Raw genomic sequence first — 16,381 nt, 5'->3', positions numbered from 1 at the left:
GAAATATCATACTGCTGAAGCAGCTGCAGCAGCCACCCTTTTGCTGACACTGGCACCAATCACAAATCTTTCCCTCAAGGCAGCAGCTTCATTTAGAGCTTCTCTTGTCCTCTCCAGTCCCTCTGTAGTATACTGACTTACCTGTAATATAAAAGAGAAACCCCTAATAGATCATTATCAATTGAGACATTCTTAAACTGAGGAACTAGATTATGTAATATTGCATATTGCCAAACATATAGTGCAGCATGCCAGAACAGGGTTTGCATAGCCGACCCCAAATAATTGGGATAAAGTTCAGGTGATGATGAATATTGCATATCGCCGAACTTACTTGATCAAGCAAGCAAGTGAAGATTGACCGTACGTTGCTGGCAAGAGTAGCAGGCTGCATAATGAAATAAAAGAGAAAACTATAAGAGTAGTATCTCCTTCCAAATATCAATTTTATACAAATATCCATTGCCAAAAGTAAGACCATTGTCCAACATATTTGTTCAGAGGTAGCAACTATACTAGTCATGAGTTTTCAGCTCTTCCTTTTTCTTTTAGATTAGAGATAAAGCATAATCATTCAAGAGTTTTAATTTCTGAAAGGACCACAAGTTCACAACTGGTGGAGATTAAGTTGTCATGAATATGACAAGGAAACTCCAATGCCACTTGGTACAGAAAGTGAAGTGACTTCTAAAGAAATCAGTATGTGCTAGCTGCCAGTACAGTCAGATTCTTTTTTAAATTTTTGTTTCAATCAATCAATTCGGTGATTACGTGGAAAAATTCAATTCCACGTGCCTACCCACAAGATAAGCATCTCTTCAAGTTTAAAAGATGATGGTAACTATCTATAGAAAACAACATCCTAAAAAAAAGACCAACGAAGGAAGCAACCCAATTCCTTATTTCTTATGCAAAGAAAAGTGCAGATCTACTAAAAAAGTATGGACCTCATAAAAAAAACAGAATTACCCCAACTCATACTAAAAAAAAAAAACTTTTTCAATTAAACCAAAAAACACATACTAATCCTATTTCTATAAATTAACCCTAATAAAAAAAATAAAAAGTCTTTACTCACATCTCTAAAAATAAAATTAATAAAATTAAATTAAAATTTTTTAGCAACTAAATCTTGATCTACATGACTTTTTTATCACAATAACTGGCTATAATACATTTCACAAAAGTAGTGAACTGCAGGTTATAAGCCAATCATTCAAACTAAACAGGTTATAAGCCAATCATCCAAAATCAGGCGTTCAAACCTCATAAGTGAAAGGTCCCCGAGGGGGTACACTGGAGCACAAGTACTACATGACAAATCAAAGTAGGACTCAATGAAAAATCAAAGTAGGACTTAATGGATATACATAGAATGCATTAATGAAAGGTAGATTCATGTTTGGTCATATCACTAAAGCCCAACAGCAAGAGAGGGAAAGGCAAATACAACACAACTAACCTATGAATTCTGGAACAAGATATTCCCTAGCTGGAGGTAAATATGCAAATGAAACCAATTTTCAGTAAGCACATTCTCAGACTTGAAAGATAGACAGAGGAGGTTCTACGAGTATTTGGTGCTTTGAGGTCAAACAGAATCCCAAAGGAATCTCCATACTTGAGAATGGGAACCCCACCTATGGTGGGGACTCTGGCCTGGCAGTTGCTAGCACAGAATATATATCTGAAATCTCTGAAACTTAGATAAAAAGTGCAGGTTCACTCCAGACTAGTACTTTTTGATATGGAAGCTTAAAGTCCCCTCACCCTTGAGGCCAATCAGTAAAACATGTCCAGCATATCTTAAAACAACCAGGGAATAGAAGACAACACCCATCAAGACTCCTTAACCATCAAGAGCTCACAGATGGTGAATGGTGATTACTAACAGGATAAATGGTCCATTAACCCTTCCACTGTCCAGTCATCCAACAAAATTCAATAGACAGAATAGAGAAAACTGTAGATCGGTATATCTCAAAATTCCTTCATAATCAATTCCTTTTCAAGGGATCTTCTGAAGATATCATACAAACTCGACCTTGAGTAGTTAAAAAATCTGCAATGCATTCCATAATGAGTACAATAATAAGAACTAACAGTAACACAACAGTCCACTCATTCCACAGTAGTGCTTGTGTTCATAAGAATTTTGCATATACAATGCCCAAATGGATAATCCTCAGAAGTAACTTAAGAATGATGGTTGCATAAGTGAAACACGTCTTCCTATCCCTATGATATATTATTTTCCACATAATGAGTCAAATACCTCTTCCTATGCCTATAATATATTCGTTTCCACCTAATGAGTCAGTGAACTATATTCAACTGTTTCACCACTCAGGCATGCAATGACATATAATTCACCATTGAATTTAGGATATATCTAGACACAAGTGATGATAGTAAAAAAATTCAAATAATTGATCATAAGAGATAGGTGGGTTCCCATCGGTTCTACCCATAGTTGTCGGGTGCGGGTGCGTTCCCGGGAGCAGGAGCTGGTTCAGCTCCACAGAACCGTGGATTATTGGAAGCTCCTTGTGGTTGGGATTGTCGTCCATATGATCCTATATCAAGGGAGTGCGATCCTTGTCACAGGGAAGTGTGATTCCATGAGGAAGGAATAGCAATTGTTTTAAGTGATCAGGAATGATGTGTGGGTTCACAGTACCATTGGGCACAAACCTGATTCAATGCATATGAATCAGTGCCGAATATAGAAAACATCATATGCACTGTCATACACTTGAGAACCACGATTCAAACCTGCTGGGAACGAGGATCACAATATAGGGATTCACATTCCATCCAAGATCCCTAGCTGGCATCGCGGGATCCAGGTTCCCGAGCAAGTCCGTGACCTTTCCTACAAGGTTCCAACTATGGTTCTACCACCTGGTTTCTGAACAGCCAAAACAACAAAAATATCTTGAGGAAATAATAGGAATGTTTTACAAGTTAATATTAAATGATTTGCACTTCCAAAACGAAAGAGATGAAAGAAACAAAGAATTCAACAGCAAAGTGAAAAATTGCATATTTGCATAGTATTACCAGAAAAAAATTCAACTACTGTAATGGCAACAACAGAATCAGAACCACAATTCTAAAGAAAGCATAGCCACTTTCACCTGAAAAGATAGTGAAGTGCATCTACCGATTGCTTCCTCATTCCAACGCACAAACTCAGTAACTACAGCAACAGATATCTGCTGATGTGCAGGTGGAGATATAGCTACTTTTGAACGGGAGACAGTACTATTGGAGTCAGATTGTTGGGGTGTCCCTGAACGCAATTCTTCCATCTGTCAAAACCACAAACCACATAAGTAACCCAATGAGTAAAACCGCAGTGGCAACCAACTTACTGATTTCTCATATTTAAGCAATTACATGATACCTTGGCCTGAAATAGTTGGTGCAGAGAAGCTTGCTCATATTCAGGATACTCGTCTTTGTGAGTAAGAAATAGAGATTCTGTGAGACCTGCATCAAAAGAAACTAGTGCATTTAGTGTACCATCGGAAACACAGTTCACAACATATCCCTTCTTTCTTCTGTTAAATAATTTGCAAACTAAAATTTCCAAATGCAAATCTGAAGAATTTATCCATAAGAATGTCAGTAGTTAGATGAGGAATGTCACACATTTTTCAGAGTAACATGCAATCAAAATGCTCCATTCATTAAAAAGTGTCTTCAAGCATTAAATGATAAAAAGGGATAACATTAATAGGTCAAACCAATTCTAAGGTCATCTTATAAGGGAAAGTTTCTATGTTTCCCCTACAACATAGAAGTTCTATGTTCCCCCTACCATCCAGCCATCCATTTTTTTATAAAGAGAGCCACTTACCGTTTGATCTTAGATCCGACGTCTCAAAAGTATTTTATTTTTAGTTTTTTTAATACAATATTTTTTAATATGAAATTTGGTACGTGTCATCTTCTCATTGGGGCGCACCTATAAAAAATATTAACAATAATTTTCTATAAAAAATAATGACCAAAATACCCCTTGAAACTTTCAGGGGTATTTTGGTCATTTTATTTTTTTGAAAATATTTTTTTATATTTTTCGTTAGTGCGAGTTTAATATAGGAATGTATGTCCAAAATTTGGTGTCAAAACAGTTTATAGAAAAAATTAAAAATAAAACAGTGTAGAGACGGGACATTGTGATTGGGGCAATCTTAGCCCTCCATTCAAAAATTGACGGTTGGATAAGGGGGAACATAGAACTTCTATGTTGTAGGGGGAACATAGAAAGCTTTCCATCTTATAATTGATGCCAATGTTACACAGATTTGGTGTACCTTGCTGTTTGCCATGTCTAATTGCATAATTATCAGAGCCCATTAACATGCAGGATTCCTAAGAGTCCACTAACATGCAGGATTGATAACAAGGGGGGATAAATTCACAGTGCTTCTGTTTTACCTTCAACATCCAAATCACCACATCCAACAGATTGTAACTCTTTAGCGAGCTCCCGAGTCTTCTCATAGGCAACAGCTAGGATTCTAAGATACTGCACAAAGTTTTAGACAAGTAAAAAGATAGATGAAACCATTCAGTAAATCAATGTAAAAATGACAGGTGAAACCATTCCAAAGAATAATGTAAGTATCCAAGACGGGGGCAAGTTATAGGCCATGCTACTTGGCTCACCAGCAATAGTCCACCGTCTTCAACAGGAGGTAAGTTTACCAGAGATGGCTTCAGCAATAACTTGTCTAAAATGGCTGTCACCCTTTGCTCTAAAACTCGCTGCGCAACTAGACAATATTAGGATATAGGTAGAGACCTTAACAATCAATAGTTGTCCAAGAAAGGTTCGTCTTTCAGCAGTAACAAGGATAGTAAGATTTCTAAGTTAAATTATCCAGGATACCTGCACCAGAATTGCCATGACTTCATCAGGAGACGGAAAGACAGCCATTATTATGGCGGCTTCTTTACGCACAGTTTCTGAAAAGTCAAAAAATGGAAACTGGTCACATCCTAAGGAGGGTGTACGTCTCATCAATCTAACCTTAGAAGAGTAAGAAAGAGAATAACCCGTAATTTCTTTGTATACTGCTGAGAGACCACGGGCAACATTTGTAGGACCTGCTTGCAAACCTTGATCCCCAAGAACCATCCTTGCATCCGCATTCATTACCTCTACATCAATGAACATTGATCGAGAAGCCACATAGCGCTGCATGGCACTTGTTCCTCTATTAAACTACATATAACAGATGTAGTGAGAAGGCCAAATTGTTTGGCCATAGTAAATGCAAATTCCTAATACAAGGTGATATTTGAAGGCTCAAAAGCTTTAACTTCCAGAAACTTTATGTTAAATGAGTTGTATAACAAATAGAATAATCCATCCTAAAGATTTTTAACCATGCCCACAGCTAAAGAGAAACAAATTGCTTATAACTTGAGTAGAAATGAATCCATGGAATTGTCAAAATAACAATCATATAGAACAAACTTTGTGGTAGATACAAGAGCTGGACATTTTCAAAAGGAAACCAACCTGGAAGCAAATCAAACTGAAAAATTCAAAGAGAGGCATGGAATCATCATCAAAGGACTCCGCATATAAGCTTTTAGTTCAAGACGGTGCTATGTAGGAGCATTACTTTGAGACTTTTTCTTGACACCAAGATAAAATTGGTGTGGACACTTTTCTATGTAAGCTATATCCTACACCCACCAGTAATGGTATAAACCTAAATTTCAGTAACGTCATGATCTTGTGACAAGAAGTGCATCTATCATGTGATGTATGAAACTTTAAAGATTTAAGAGGAGCAAAAGCAGTGAACTCAGGGCAAAGTATACTAATGAGGTAAGTTCATGATTATATGTGGCTATAGTGCAATAACCTCATAGACCATTATATAGGGCAAGCACATATAAGAGAAGCAATCAACTCTGAAAACGCCGCCAGCAGTCTTGCATGAAAAAACGGAAACATTAAAGAGAAAAAAAAAAAAAAGTAAGATGAGATCACTAAAAAGTACAGTGGTAAGTCAATAAGGTTCTATAGTGTCACTGTCCCGAATGTTGGGGTGGGTAGGAGGATCTAGATGCCAAGTACAGGTCATATCAAAGTCATGTTTTTCTACGGGACTCGTCATAAAACACAAACATCATGATGGAAAGATATGGATGGAGCCTCTAGGTTGTTGGGGTCGGGAGCAAATCAAAAGCGGGAGGTGGAGATTGTGAAAGGCTAGAAGATCCCTATGGTTGAGTCGTCCTTACAATGTATATGTTAGGGATCAAGTTCCCTAAAGGTTAGGGATCTTGATCCCAACCTTTTGGGATCTTGATCCTCATTTCTTGAGGATCTTGCTCCTAATCTTAAAGAGTATATATAGTCTTAGACCTATTAATGTTCTTTAAAGTAGGGATCTTTCTGTTTATAGCTAGCAAGCAATGCAACTATATTGAAAGCACAGTTGCATTGCTAGCGGGTTTAAAGATCATCATTTTGGTTGCTATCTTGATCCTAAAGGTGAGGATCGAGATCCCTATTCCCTAATAGTCGGGATCAAGACCCCTAAGAAGGGAGATTGAGATCTTGAAATTTAAATTCAAGATCCCTTTGCCGAAACACAAGATCGAGATTCTGGAAGGGACTCGCAACATAGGTTGGGGGATCCCAGAAACAATGCTCTAGATTATGATTTTGCAAGGCCATCTGCAGCTTCGTTACCCTCCAGAAAGATATGGGCAAAATAAATGACCATGTTCTCACATAACCCCACATCTCCTTCATCAATAAAGCAAGCCTCCGCAAGCCCAACGGTTCCACTGTAACCCATCCAAGGGAAACCAAGAACGTTGGTTCCAACTCAGGTCCCAGCCAAAACTGATTATGCCATTGCTACGGTTTCATCGATAACCCCTAATTAGACCTTATAAGGCATCACCATCCTCTTGGGCAACCCTGCCAACCATAGGCTTCCCCAAGCTCTTCCATTGAAGCTCAATTCCAAATGTCCATTGAAGCTCAGCTGGAATCTGCCACAAGACCACTTTTCTATGTGCAGGCAGCAGTCAGCCAAATAGCTCAACCCACTCAACAAATCCAATGCAGTATACCCCGTCAATTCATGGGGATCAGGGCCCAAGATATAACCATCTCAAAATAGGATGTGTTTTCACATGAAACACTCAATTACTTCTTTCCTTCTACATCATAGCCTGCAACCCAGATCAGAAAACCATTAGTCACTAGGTCTGGGTCGACCCAGAGATTTGGTTGGTTGACCAGGTTTCTAACATATTATGTAAAAGAGTATTTTTTTTTAATATATTTTTCAAAAATGACATGAACAAAACCCACTTCGGGCTTTACCCTAAGCTGACCCAGTAATGGATATGCTTGGTTTGACTCAAGTGAGTCCCAGGTCAAGCCACATGTTTTGTGAGCCATGCTCCAAATGCCCTAGAAGATCCCCAAAGTACACAACTTCCACAACAAATCTAACTTTCCCCAGAAAAGACAAAGATCAAACCAACCAGTTATTATTCTATCTGGACCTACATTCCAATTCTATAGAACGGAAATAAGATACACAACAATTTCAATATAGAACACATCTACATATTGTGATTTTCAGAACTCAGACATTAAATCATCCATATATTAATTTCTTCCTATTAGGAAATGTAAAAAAAAATTGCCACACCTTAAAAAGCAAACCAATACGAACAAATCAAACAGATAAAAAACATAATAAAAGAGAACTAGAATTTCAAGGCAGGTAGCATGCATGTTACATCTTTAGTAAACTAAAATTGGCAACCACTAATTATATTCATCAACAATAAACAGGAAAATAGTTTACACGCTTTCGAGATATTCCCATTTATCCAGTTGGGTGAAAAGACTTTGAAATATCATTTGTAGTAAAGAAAGAACTCATATTTTTAAAAGTAAATAGATAAAAAAATATAATAAAACACATTAAAAAAACAAACAAGTGAAAATCATAATAAAACCAACCTGAGACAAAATGTTAGCACATTCTGCCATTGTTGATAGTTCTCGCCTCTGTGATGCAGCATCAAACCGAGACAGCAGCCTATTTTCCAGTTCTAAAACATGGCAATATCAAACAACGCAACAAAGAACCCTCTCAGGATAAACAAATAATAAATATTACATCATTAAAGAAAATTCAGGCATTGTAACTTTTTACAAGTGAAGAGGAAAATTAAGGGACAGTTTGGGTGTACCCAAAATCCACATCTTTTCAGATGACCAGTGGAAAAACTTTGTTAAATGGTGGAAAACAAAAATGTTTGGATAAACATTATAAAAACTTCAACTTTCAGCATTTGAAAGAATTCAAGTCAGACTTGAATTCTTTCCAGATGAGAAGCTATTTCACTTTTACCAATCCATGTTTTTGCCTCTCTCTCTCTCTCTCTCTCTCTCTCTCTCTCTCTCTCTCTCTCTCTGTGCCATCGCCCAGCTCCACAACAAGCTCCAAAGAAGATCCTCCGCCACCATCTCCATCCTTCCTTGGCTTCTTCTTCTTCCCTATCATAGAGAGAGAGAACCCAACTTCGTATGGAAAGAGAGAGGAAGGGTTCGATTGTTTCTTGAGACAAGAATATTTTTGGTGCCCTTACCTACTCAGAGATAGAAAGGCAGAGCTGACCTTGCTCTGTTTTTCAGAGAAGAAGTAAATTTTTTTTTTTTTTTTTTTAATAAACTGCAGCTCAGCTTGCTCTATTTTCAAAGAGAGAAGAAAGACTTTTTAGCAATAAGTTTGCTTTGAAAGAGGGAATTTTTTTTTGGGGGGGGGGAGGGGCGGGTTGGGGAATCAGTCCCCCCATTTAAGAGAGATAGGAAGAGCTTTGTGTGTTGTCTTTGAGCTTCAATCTAGGGTTGTGAAATCAAATTAGGGGGGCCATAGATCCATTGGGATGGTGCTGTGGTTTGGGTGATCATCAATGGAGTTAGCCGTTGAACCCAGATATACAAAGAGGATTTCAATCCGCCTCTTAGTTGATTTGAGCTTGGACCTTTGGCATGTGGGTTTCTCGTTTAAGAGGGGCTCAATCTGGCCCATTTTAGAGAGACGAGGAAAAGCACTATGCCTTGGCTTTGAGCTTTGCTTTTGGGCTGTGAAAGCAAAATAGGGGTGCTTCAGATCTATTGGGACGGTGCTGTGGTTTGGGTGATCATCAATGGGGGAAGCTATAGAATCTAGATGTACAAAAAGGGGGTTTCCCACTTTCTTCCCGTTATTTATAGTAAGAAAAAGAATGAGGGTTTTCACGTGAAAGCTCTTCAAAAACCTGAAAAAGTTGCCAGTAGTCTATGTGGAAGCTCCAATTCACAAGTTTCTAAAGTTCATCTGTTTTGGTGAAGGTTTCTGCTCTTTCTCTAACAGTTTCACCCATTAGAAACCAGTCTCTCTCTGTAGCAGGTTCATTCAATCCAAAAACCCCACTATACCCTCTCTCTCTCTCTCTCTCTATCTGGCTCTCACACACACACACGCATGTTCACTCCAATCCAAGAGTGTGTCCCTGTTATTGGAAGAGACCATATAAATATTGAAGTCATCAGACAAACATATTACATGAAAAGAATTTCTTGTTAATATTCTACTGGATAACCAAACAGTTTATGAAAGCAACAACATAGAAATGGCAAGGTTTCCAATTCAGTATGAAAAAACTTGTACGTTTTTCTAATTTCAAAGAATTTAAATCATGAATTCAAACTGGTCAAGGAACATAATAGATGTATACTCACCATTACAGTAGTCCTGGAGATTTGAAACTGCAACTTCTAGCCCTCTACTTGCATTAGAAGTACCCATAACTGATCCCCCCGCAATACCATGTCTCCCAATATCCTCCTCAGCAAATGACCCTAAAAAAGCCATGTCAACAACTTGTGATGGCGATGATGGTAAAAAGTATGCACCACTGTATATTAGAAAGTTGCCCATGTGATGTTGAATTAGCTAAGTCACAAATTCAATAGTAAACATCGCGTATAACGCAAGGCATGAAAAACGGGCACCAGGTAGATAATAATGGGCCAATGCCTTCAGTAAGAGTCTACCCAATGAGGATATGATGCTATGTGCACAAGAAGGGCGCATGCCAGGTAATGATGCATGTTTAGTTACAACATGTATTCGGTAAAGACATGTGAATGCTCAGGAATTATGCTTGGTGAAGGCATTTGCTTGGCGGGAGTACATTTGCCCAATAATTTTTTCAAAAATTAAAAAAGGGAAAAGTACAGTCGCATGACACCATTAGTTTTTCTAGCAGGTTTAATTAATCTTTTTAGAATTAAAAGAAATTAACTGCAAAGAAATCTAAAACAGTAAATTTATCCTCCCACGTCTAGCTCAAGGGTTGGCACACTTACGCAGTTTTTGTGCAATTGAAGCAGCCTCAGCAACACGACTATCATCAGAAAACAGCGGTGAAAGTTCCATTAGATCACCCGGACTGCTGTTGAACTCCATTAGGTACTGCAAAAATGGGTAAGTAACATGACACACAACGCTTCCTGTAACGTTGAGAAACATAACATTCACAGATGGCTCACAAATAGATGGTGTAGATACCTTAATGAGCTCTATCGTTTGGTTGGCAGTTTCCCTCTGAGAATCTGCACTCTGCAAAAGTAGGTTGTAAGTTTATTAAAGCATTCTTGTTGTACAAATCCCAAAATACATGCCATACAACTCCACCCATTCATTTAGCAAATATGAAATCACGTCTCAAGCGAGAGCAATTAAATGTAATGTGCATATAAAAATAAAAAAGAAGAGCTGAAAATTCAATATTTGTAATCACTACCTGCAGATGATCTCCAATTTTAGCAGCCGTTTGTCCCACACTAGAAATACGGGAATCCAACCTAGCAAAGCTGTCAAATAGACCATCCACACCTCTTTCCAGCTGAAAGAATACGAAAAGCAAGATAAATAATAAATTTAGCTTAATCTTTCAATCATACAATCAAAAGTTGGTGAGATTAGGACTGGACGAAGCTCAGCAAAACCATAGCATATTTACCTTTTCACTTTTGTTTAATTCCAGTGTATTACTGAATATGGTGCTTGTCACACCAAAATACACAGTGCATCTATAGATCAAATTTTAACTAAAAACAACAGATTACCAAAAGCTCTGAGAAATTTGTCATTGAAATACCGCTTGCTGAAATATTGGGGCAACTGAGAAATAACAATTTGTAAGGATTAGAACAGGAAGAGGATAGGGAATAAAGCTTGGGGTCAGAGTGGGAGCGCAAGAGGAGGATTGAAGTTCGACAGTGTGAATACTATCCTACTTAGAGATAGTGCCATAACAAACCTAGATTACATTGCTATCTCTCTTGCACACACATATTCATTCATTTCATATTACCCCTCAAAATTTCAACATCAGCAACTACAATCAATCAACAGTGAAACTTTCAGCAATTAAAAACTGTGTACGTTTGCTCAAACACACGTACAATGATGGAATATCAAACATCCCTCAGTGTGTACGGCTGTATGGCCTTTAAAGCTTGTGAGAGCATGTAAGTATAACAAATATAGTAAATTGTATGCTTCAGTGGGAGTGTGTATTGGTTGACTTGTTAATTTAATTATTTGTTTTTGCAAAACATACTTTTCTGCAACACCACTAGGATCTTTGTGGACCACTTAAACTTTCACTTATATTGATGTAGCATCATGGAGCATACTATTTAATGATGTTATGAACTATGATGAGGTGCCACCTTCATCCCTCACATTATTTAAAACATTTTTTATTGATTCTATCTCATATTTTGAATTTTTCCCTCAACCGAAACTCCTCTTATTCTCCCTTCCATAAAAATCACCAAGAGCAACTGTGTTAGTTTTGTTAACAAAGGCATAATGGCCTCATGCATCTTCTCAAGGCCTCATGCATCTTTTTAGGTATATTACAAATTGGAATGTATCAGTTTGTTCAGATGTGGTTTTGTACGAGTTTTCTAAGTATGCATATCATAAGCTCAAGATTTGTTAATCTGATTTGGTTGTATCTTGGGAGTGAGCTCACGCATACAAATTACATCCCGGAATTTTTCCAAGTCGAGGGCGCCTATCACTTCAAAGAACGCGAGACTCTCTCATGGCTTAACATCTTGAAATTTTGGTTTCCTTATAATTTAAGTGCGGTCCTTTGACCTCTTTATCTAACTTAAGGGTGTCATCTAATTGTAATCGAGATTTTGGTAAACCTTTTCACTGTAGAAAGCATTTTGAACGCAGTGGACCAGTTTTTCACCATGGTTCCTGTTTTGACCACAGTTCTTGATCCAAACGCGGTTCCTATTTTGAACATGGTTCATGTTTTGACAGTGGTTCCTGTTTTGAATCCAGTTCCTATTTTGAATGAGGTTTATGTTTGAACATGGCTCCTGTTTGACCATGATTCTTGTTTTGACTGTGGTAACCAGTCATGACCATGGTGGCCAATTTTGACCGTGGTTTCCAGTTTTGACTGCGATCGCCTATGTTTTACTGCATTTACCAATTTTTTACCACGATAGCTAGTTTTCACCAACTTTAAAGCTTGCCTTGAAAATATAAAAGGGAAAATTAACATAACTAACCTAGGGGTAGGGCGGTCTATAGCCAAGTCATGTCCAAAACCTTTTCACCCTTGGCACCGGCACTACTATTGAGGGTTTTATGGAGGGTCATCCTTTGTTGAGGTTGGAGAAATACCTAGGGATATTTGTAGGCCAAGAGAGCTTCGTGATATCCAATGTCAGGAAGCAAGCTTGTAAGAGCGAGGGTCAAATCCTCAACAAACTTCAACACAATATGTATATATGAAACGAATTCTAGGAAGCAACCCTATAGAGGGATATGTATACATATGCATAGATAGAGTCCCCCTTACACTATATTGATATATGCAAGTGACTTGCTCTTAGGAGGGGGAACCTGTAATCCATATACTAGGACACATGGTTCCACTATTTATTAGCCAACTTTGACAAGCTAATCATGAGTCCCTGGGCATGGTTGTGGGTCATGGGTCCCTTTAGGTTGGTTTGAGAGGACAGTTGTGGATCATGATTCGTAGCACCAGCGGAGTACCCTTACAGATAGTTGTGGGTCATGGGTCCCTTCTAAAAAGGGGTTGTACCAAAATTTAGGATTTAGGTAGGAGCATGGTGGGTCCCATGTGGGCTTCCCTTTTTTGTGTGTGTGTGTGTGTGTGTGTGTGTGTGTTTGGGGAGGTGGGCAATATAGGGGACAACATGGGCCACACTACATTGTGGTATACCACACATATTTCGCAGTAAGTTGTGAGGTCTGAAGGGGAATCCAGTAAGATTTGGAAATATTTGGAAAATATTTTGACAATTATTTTGTGGGAGGACAAATTTTTTTGTTTTGTTTTGGAAAATGTTCTTAATTTCATCATCATCATCCAAGCCTTATTCCAATTATTGGGATCGGCTACAAGAATCTTGTCCCGCCATTCTGCTCCATTAAGGGTCATACACTCAATAAGTTCATATGTCACCATATATTTTCTCACTACTTCCATCTATGTCCTTTTGGGCCTTCTCGTGACCCTTTTAGAGCCTCCCACTTGAACCAAATCACACCACCTAATTGGTGTAGTATTAGGTCTACACTGTACATAACCAGCTACATAGGTATGTTTTCCCTCATCATAACGCCTATTCATTCTTAATTCTATCCCTTCCTGTCTTGACACTCATCCATCTCAACTACACTCATCCTATAGATATGTAAATTCTTGACCTCCCAACAATTGGTATGCAGCAATAACATAAAACACCGGATGCACATCTCTACTTCGCCCACCTAGCTCAAATTTCTATGTGCGACATCTTCCCCAATCTCTTCATTCTCCTGGATTAATGACTCAAAAGATCGAAAATAACCCCTTTTAGGTATTTCTTGGCCACTAATCTTAACTACTTCCTTGTTTCTACTCCTATTATTACTAAACTTGCATTCCATATATTATATCTTAGTCTGACTAATTTTAAAATGTTCTTAATTTCTTATGACAACGAAATTTGACCAAGATTCTTTGAATTTCTACAATGTCTTTGAAAGAGAAAAGAAAATTCTATTCAAAATAGAAGATGAGATTTGATTGGCCTTATCCTAGACTGAGTAGAAGTAGATATGGGACAAAGATTCAGGGGATAAGGTTCCTAGATTCCTTCCTGAATCATTATAGCTGATTTCAATGATGGATGGCTCTTATTTGTTTTCTCTCACCTCATAGATTACTAAAAAAGCTTTTGGGCAAACTGAATCCTAATTGAGTTTGGAATACCCTAGGGCCATTAAGGCTTATATAAGGAGGGGTCCTCCCCTCATTCTCTTCAATTGTTTTCTCAGACCCCTCTCTCCTCTCTCCCCTCCATGCCACCTCTCTCTCTCTCTCTCTCTCTCTCTCTCTCTCTCTCTCTCTCTCTCTCTCTCTCTCAAGTGGCACCCCCGGAATATAGACCTAGGGGTGGCACGCACCACCTAGGGGAGAACGAGGACGCACACCCAGCCCATCTAGATTAAAGGAAGGTGCCACATAGTGGCATGGCCCAAAGGTTTGAAAAGGGGTCTAAAGAAACCCTCATTCAGTCATTCTAGCAGCCCATACTATCAGCCCCAGCACAATTAAAAGGGTACTCTAGAGGTGCTTTCCACTTTAGTGGATTCAGCAGGACCAAAGGATAGAATGCACCATCGGTTTGGTAATCGAGTGTGGGGTGTGGGATGTGGAGTGTGCTAAGTCATAAGGGGGTAAACCTAGGCAAAGGTTAAATAAGTTTTACCAAATTATTTTAGTTTTTTTAGTCATATTTCTTTTAGAATTCCTAATTGTATTAAGAAGTCCTATTTGGATTAGGATTCCTAATTGGTTTAAGGCTCCTCCTTAGATTAAAATTCCTAATTGTATTAGAACTTGCATTTTAAGTTTGAATTCAATTTTTAATAAAATTTTATTTGGCAGAAAGAATTAAAGATCCTAGACTATAGTATGTTTATTTCTGCAATGTATTGTAGCAATTGTAAGTTGAAATTCCAGTTATCAATAAAAAAAAAAGAATTTTTTTTTAATTTAAACTTTGGAAATCTATACAGCCACACCTTTCATAATTCATACAGTAGCAATGAAGAACCAGATAAACAACATGTAGTATAAGGAACAAGCAATGTTCAAGAAGGCAGATGCCGCTGCTTAGGCAGTCCAGATCCTAAGGGAAGGGGGTTGAGGTGGGGGCCACGTGTGTGTGTGTGTGTTTTGTGTATGTGTGTGTGTATGCATTTAGTGTGTGTATGTGCATCCGCAAGTATGTGTATGAGTGAGGTCTCGCATGAAATTCTTAAAGATCATCCTCTTTTTTATTTTATTTTTTTTTTTTTTTTTCAGATATTTATTTGTGAGAGAGAGGTCTCAAACACTTGGAGGATATGTAAGGAGAGAGAGATAGAGTCTATGAGAGAGAAGGACCTCACATCGAACACTTGGAGGTCATCTTCTTCTTTTTATTCTTCTTACACGTAAAGAGGGAGCATATGGGTCCATGTGTATATTGTGTGTGCGTGTGTGTCTGTGTGTTTGTGTGTGTGTTAGAGAGAGAGAGAGGTTCTGCATCGAACACTGGGATTCTATCTTCTTCTTCCCATATGTAGAGAGAGCACATGGACCAAAGAGGGAGAGACAAGGGCAATACCATGTTTGGGTGGATTTGAATTTTTTTTTTTTAAGGTATGGCACTAGGTGGGTGCCCGCCTTGAGCCCCCCCCAAGCATGCTCGACCAGACCCCACCGCCTAGGCGGCAAGGCGGCCAAATTTTCATTCATTGGAAAGATGAAATTCAAAAGGTATTATCATCCACCAGACTAACCTCAGACAGTGTCTTGCGGTGCTTGGCATCTTGAAGAGAAACTTCCCTCTTCAAATCGCTCAGCCTTGCATCAATCTTGAAACCCATAAGCAAAAATGACAGTATTAGTAACTTCGTAGTACTTCTTAATTATCAACAATCTTAAGAACAAACCTGATGGCGAAGGTCAGCCAACTCTCTACATGAGTCTTTAAACAAATCCAGGAGAGCATCAGCTTCCGGAAACAAAGGAGCAGGGGGTCCTTGTGTTGGTTTTGTTGTTTCGGAAGAAACTCGGAGATGCCCATTGGGCATCAAATCCTGTCCATCTGATGAGTCTTTCTCCTCATCGTGAGAAGACGGTAAAATTTCATTCACTAAATTCCCAAATAATGCATCAAATGAAAATTCTCCCTATAAAACAAGGAAAGAGGCATTGTCAGAGGCTGATG

General features: G+C 38.4%; 1 protein-coding gene across 5 annotated transcripts in view; it reads right to left on the bottom strand.

Annotated features, from left to right (window-relative positions):
• Positions 1-16,381, bottom strand: part of SEC10 (exocyst complex component sec10) — a 56,251-nt gene that overhangs the window by 28,947 nt on the left and 10,923 nt on the right. For 3 of the 5 annotated variants that reach the window (XR_016051429.1, XM_020673299.2, XM_006853955.4), the window contains exons 3-17: positions 16,104-16,343; positions 15,951-16,025; positions 10,858-10,959; positions 10,623-10,673; positions 10,421-10,526; positions 9,791-9,910; positions 8,024-8,115; positions 5,071-5,239; positions 4,904-4,980; positions 4,681-4,779; positions 4,450-4,540; positions 3,410-3,495; positions 3,141-3,314; positions 335-388; positions 13-141 (exon numbers count right to left, since the gene is read on the bottom strand). Coding sequence is in view for 2 of the 5 variants with exons in the window: in XM_020673299.2 (XP_020528958.1) it covers positions 13-141; positions 335-388; positions 3,141-3,314; positions 3,410-3,495; positions 4,450-4,540; positions 4,681-4,779; positions 4,904-4,980; positions 5,071-5,239; positions 8,024-8,115; positions 9,791-9,910; positions 10,421-10,526; positions 10,623-10,673; positions 10,858-10,959; positions 15,951-16,025; positions 16,104-16,343 (1,665 nt within the window). In the remaining 3 variants the exon portion in view is untranslated. Of the gene's footprint in view, positions 1-12; positions 142-334; positions 389-2,467; positions 2,695-2,775; positions 2,912-3,140; positions 3,315-3,409; positions 3,496-4,449; positions 4,541-4,680; positions 4,780-4,903; positions 4,981-5,070; positions 5,240-8,023; positions 8,116-9,790; positions 9,911-10,420; positions 10,527-10,622; positions 10,674-10,857; positions 10,960-15,950; positions 16,026-16,103; positions 16,344-16,381 lie in introns of all 5 variants that reach the window. The other 2 variants (XR_016051431.1, XR_016051430.1) reach the window with 1 other exon arrangement.

The sequence above is a fragment of the Amborella trichopoda genome, chromosome 3 (assembly GCF_054954075.1).
Source record: "Amborella trichopoda isolate Santa Cruz 75 chromosome 3, AtrichopodaSantaCruz75HAP2 v2.0, whole genome shotgun sequence".
Lineage (NCBI taxonomy): Eukaryota > Viridiplantae > Streptophyta > Magnoliopsida > Amborellales > Amborellaceae > Amborella > Amborella trichopoda.
This window is presented reverse-complemented; position numbering and strand designations above follow the sequence as displayed.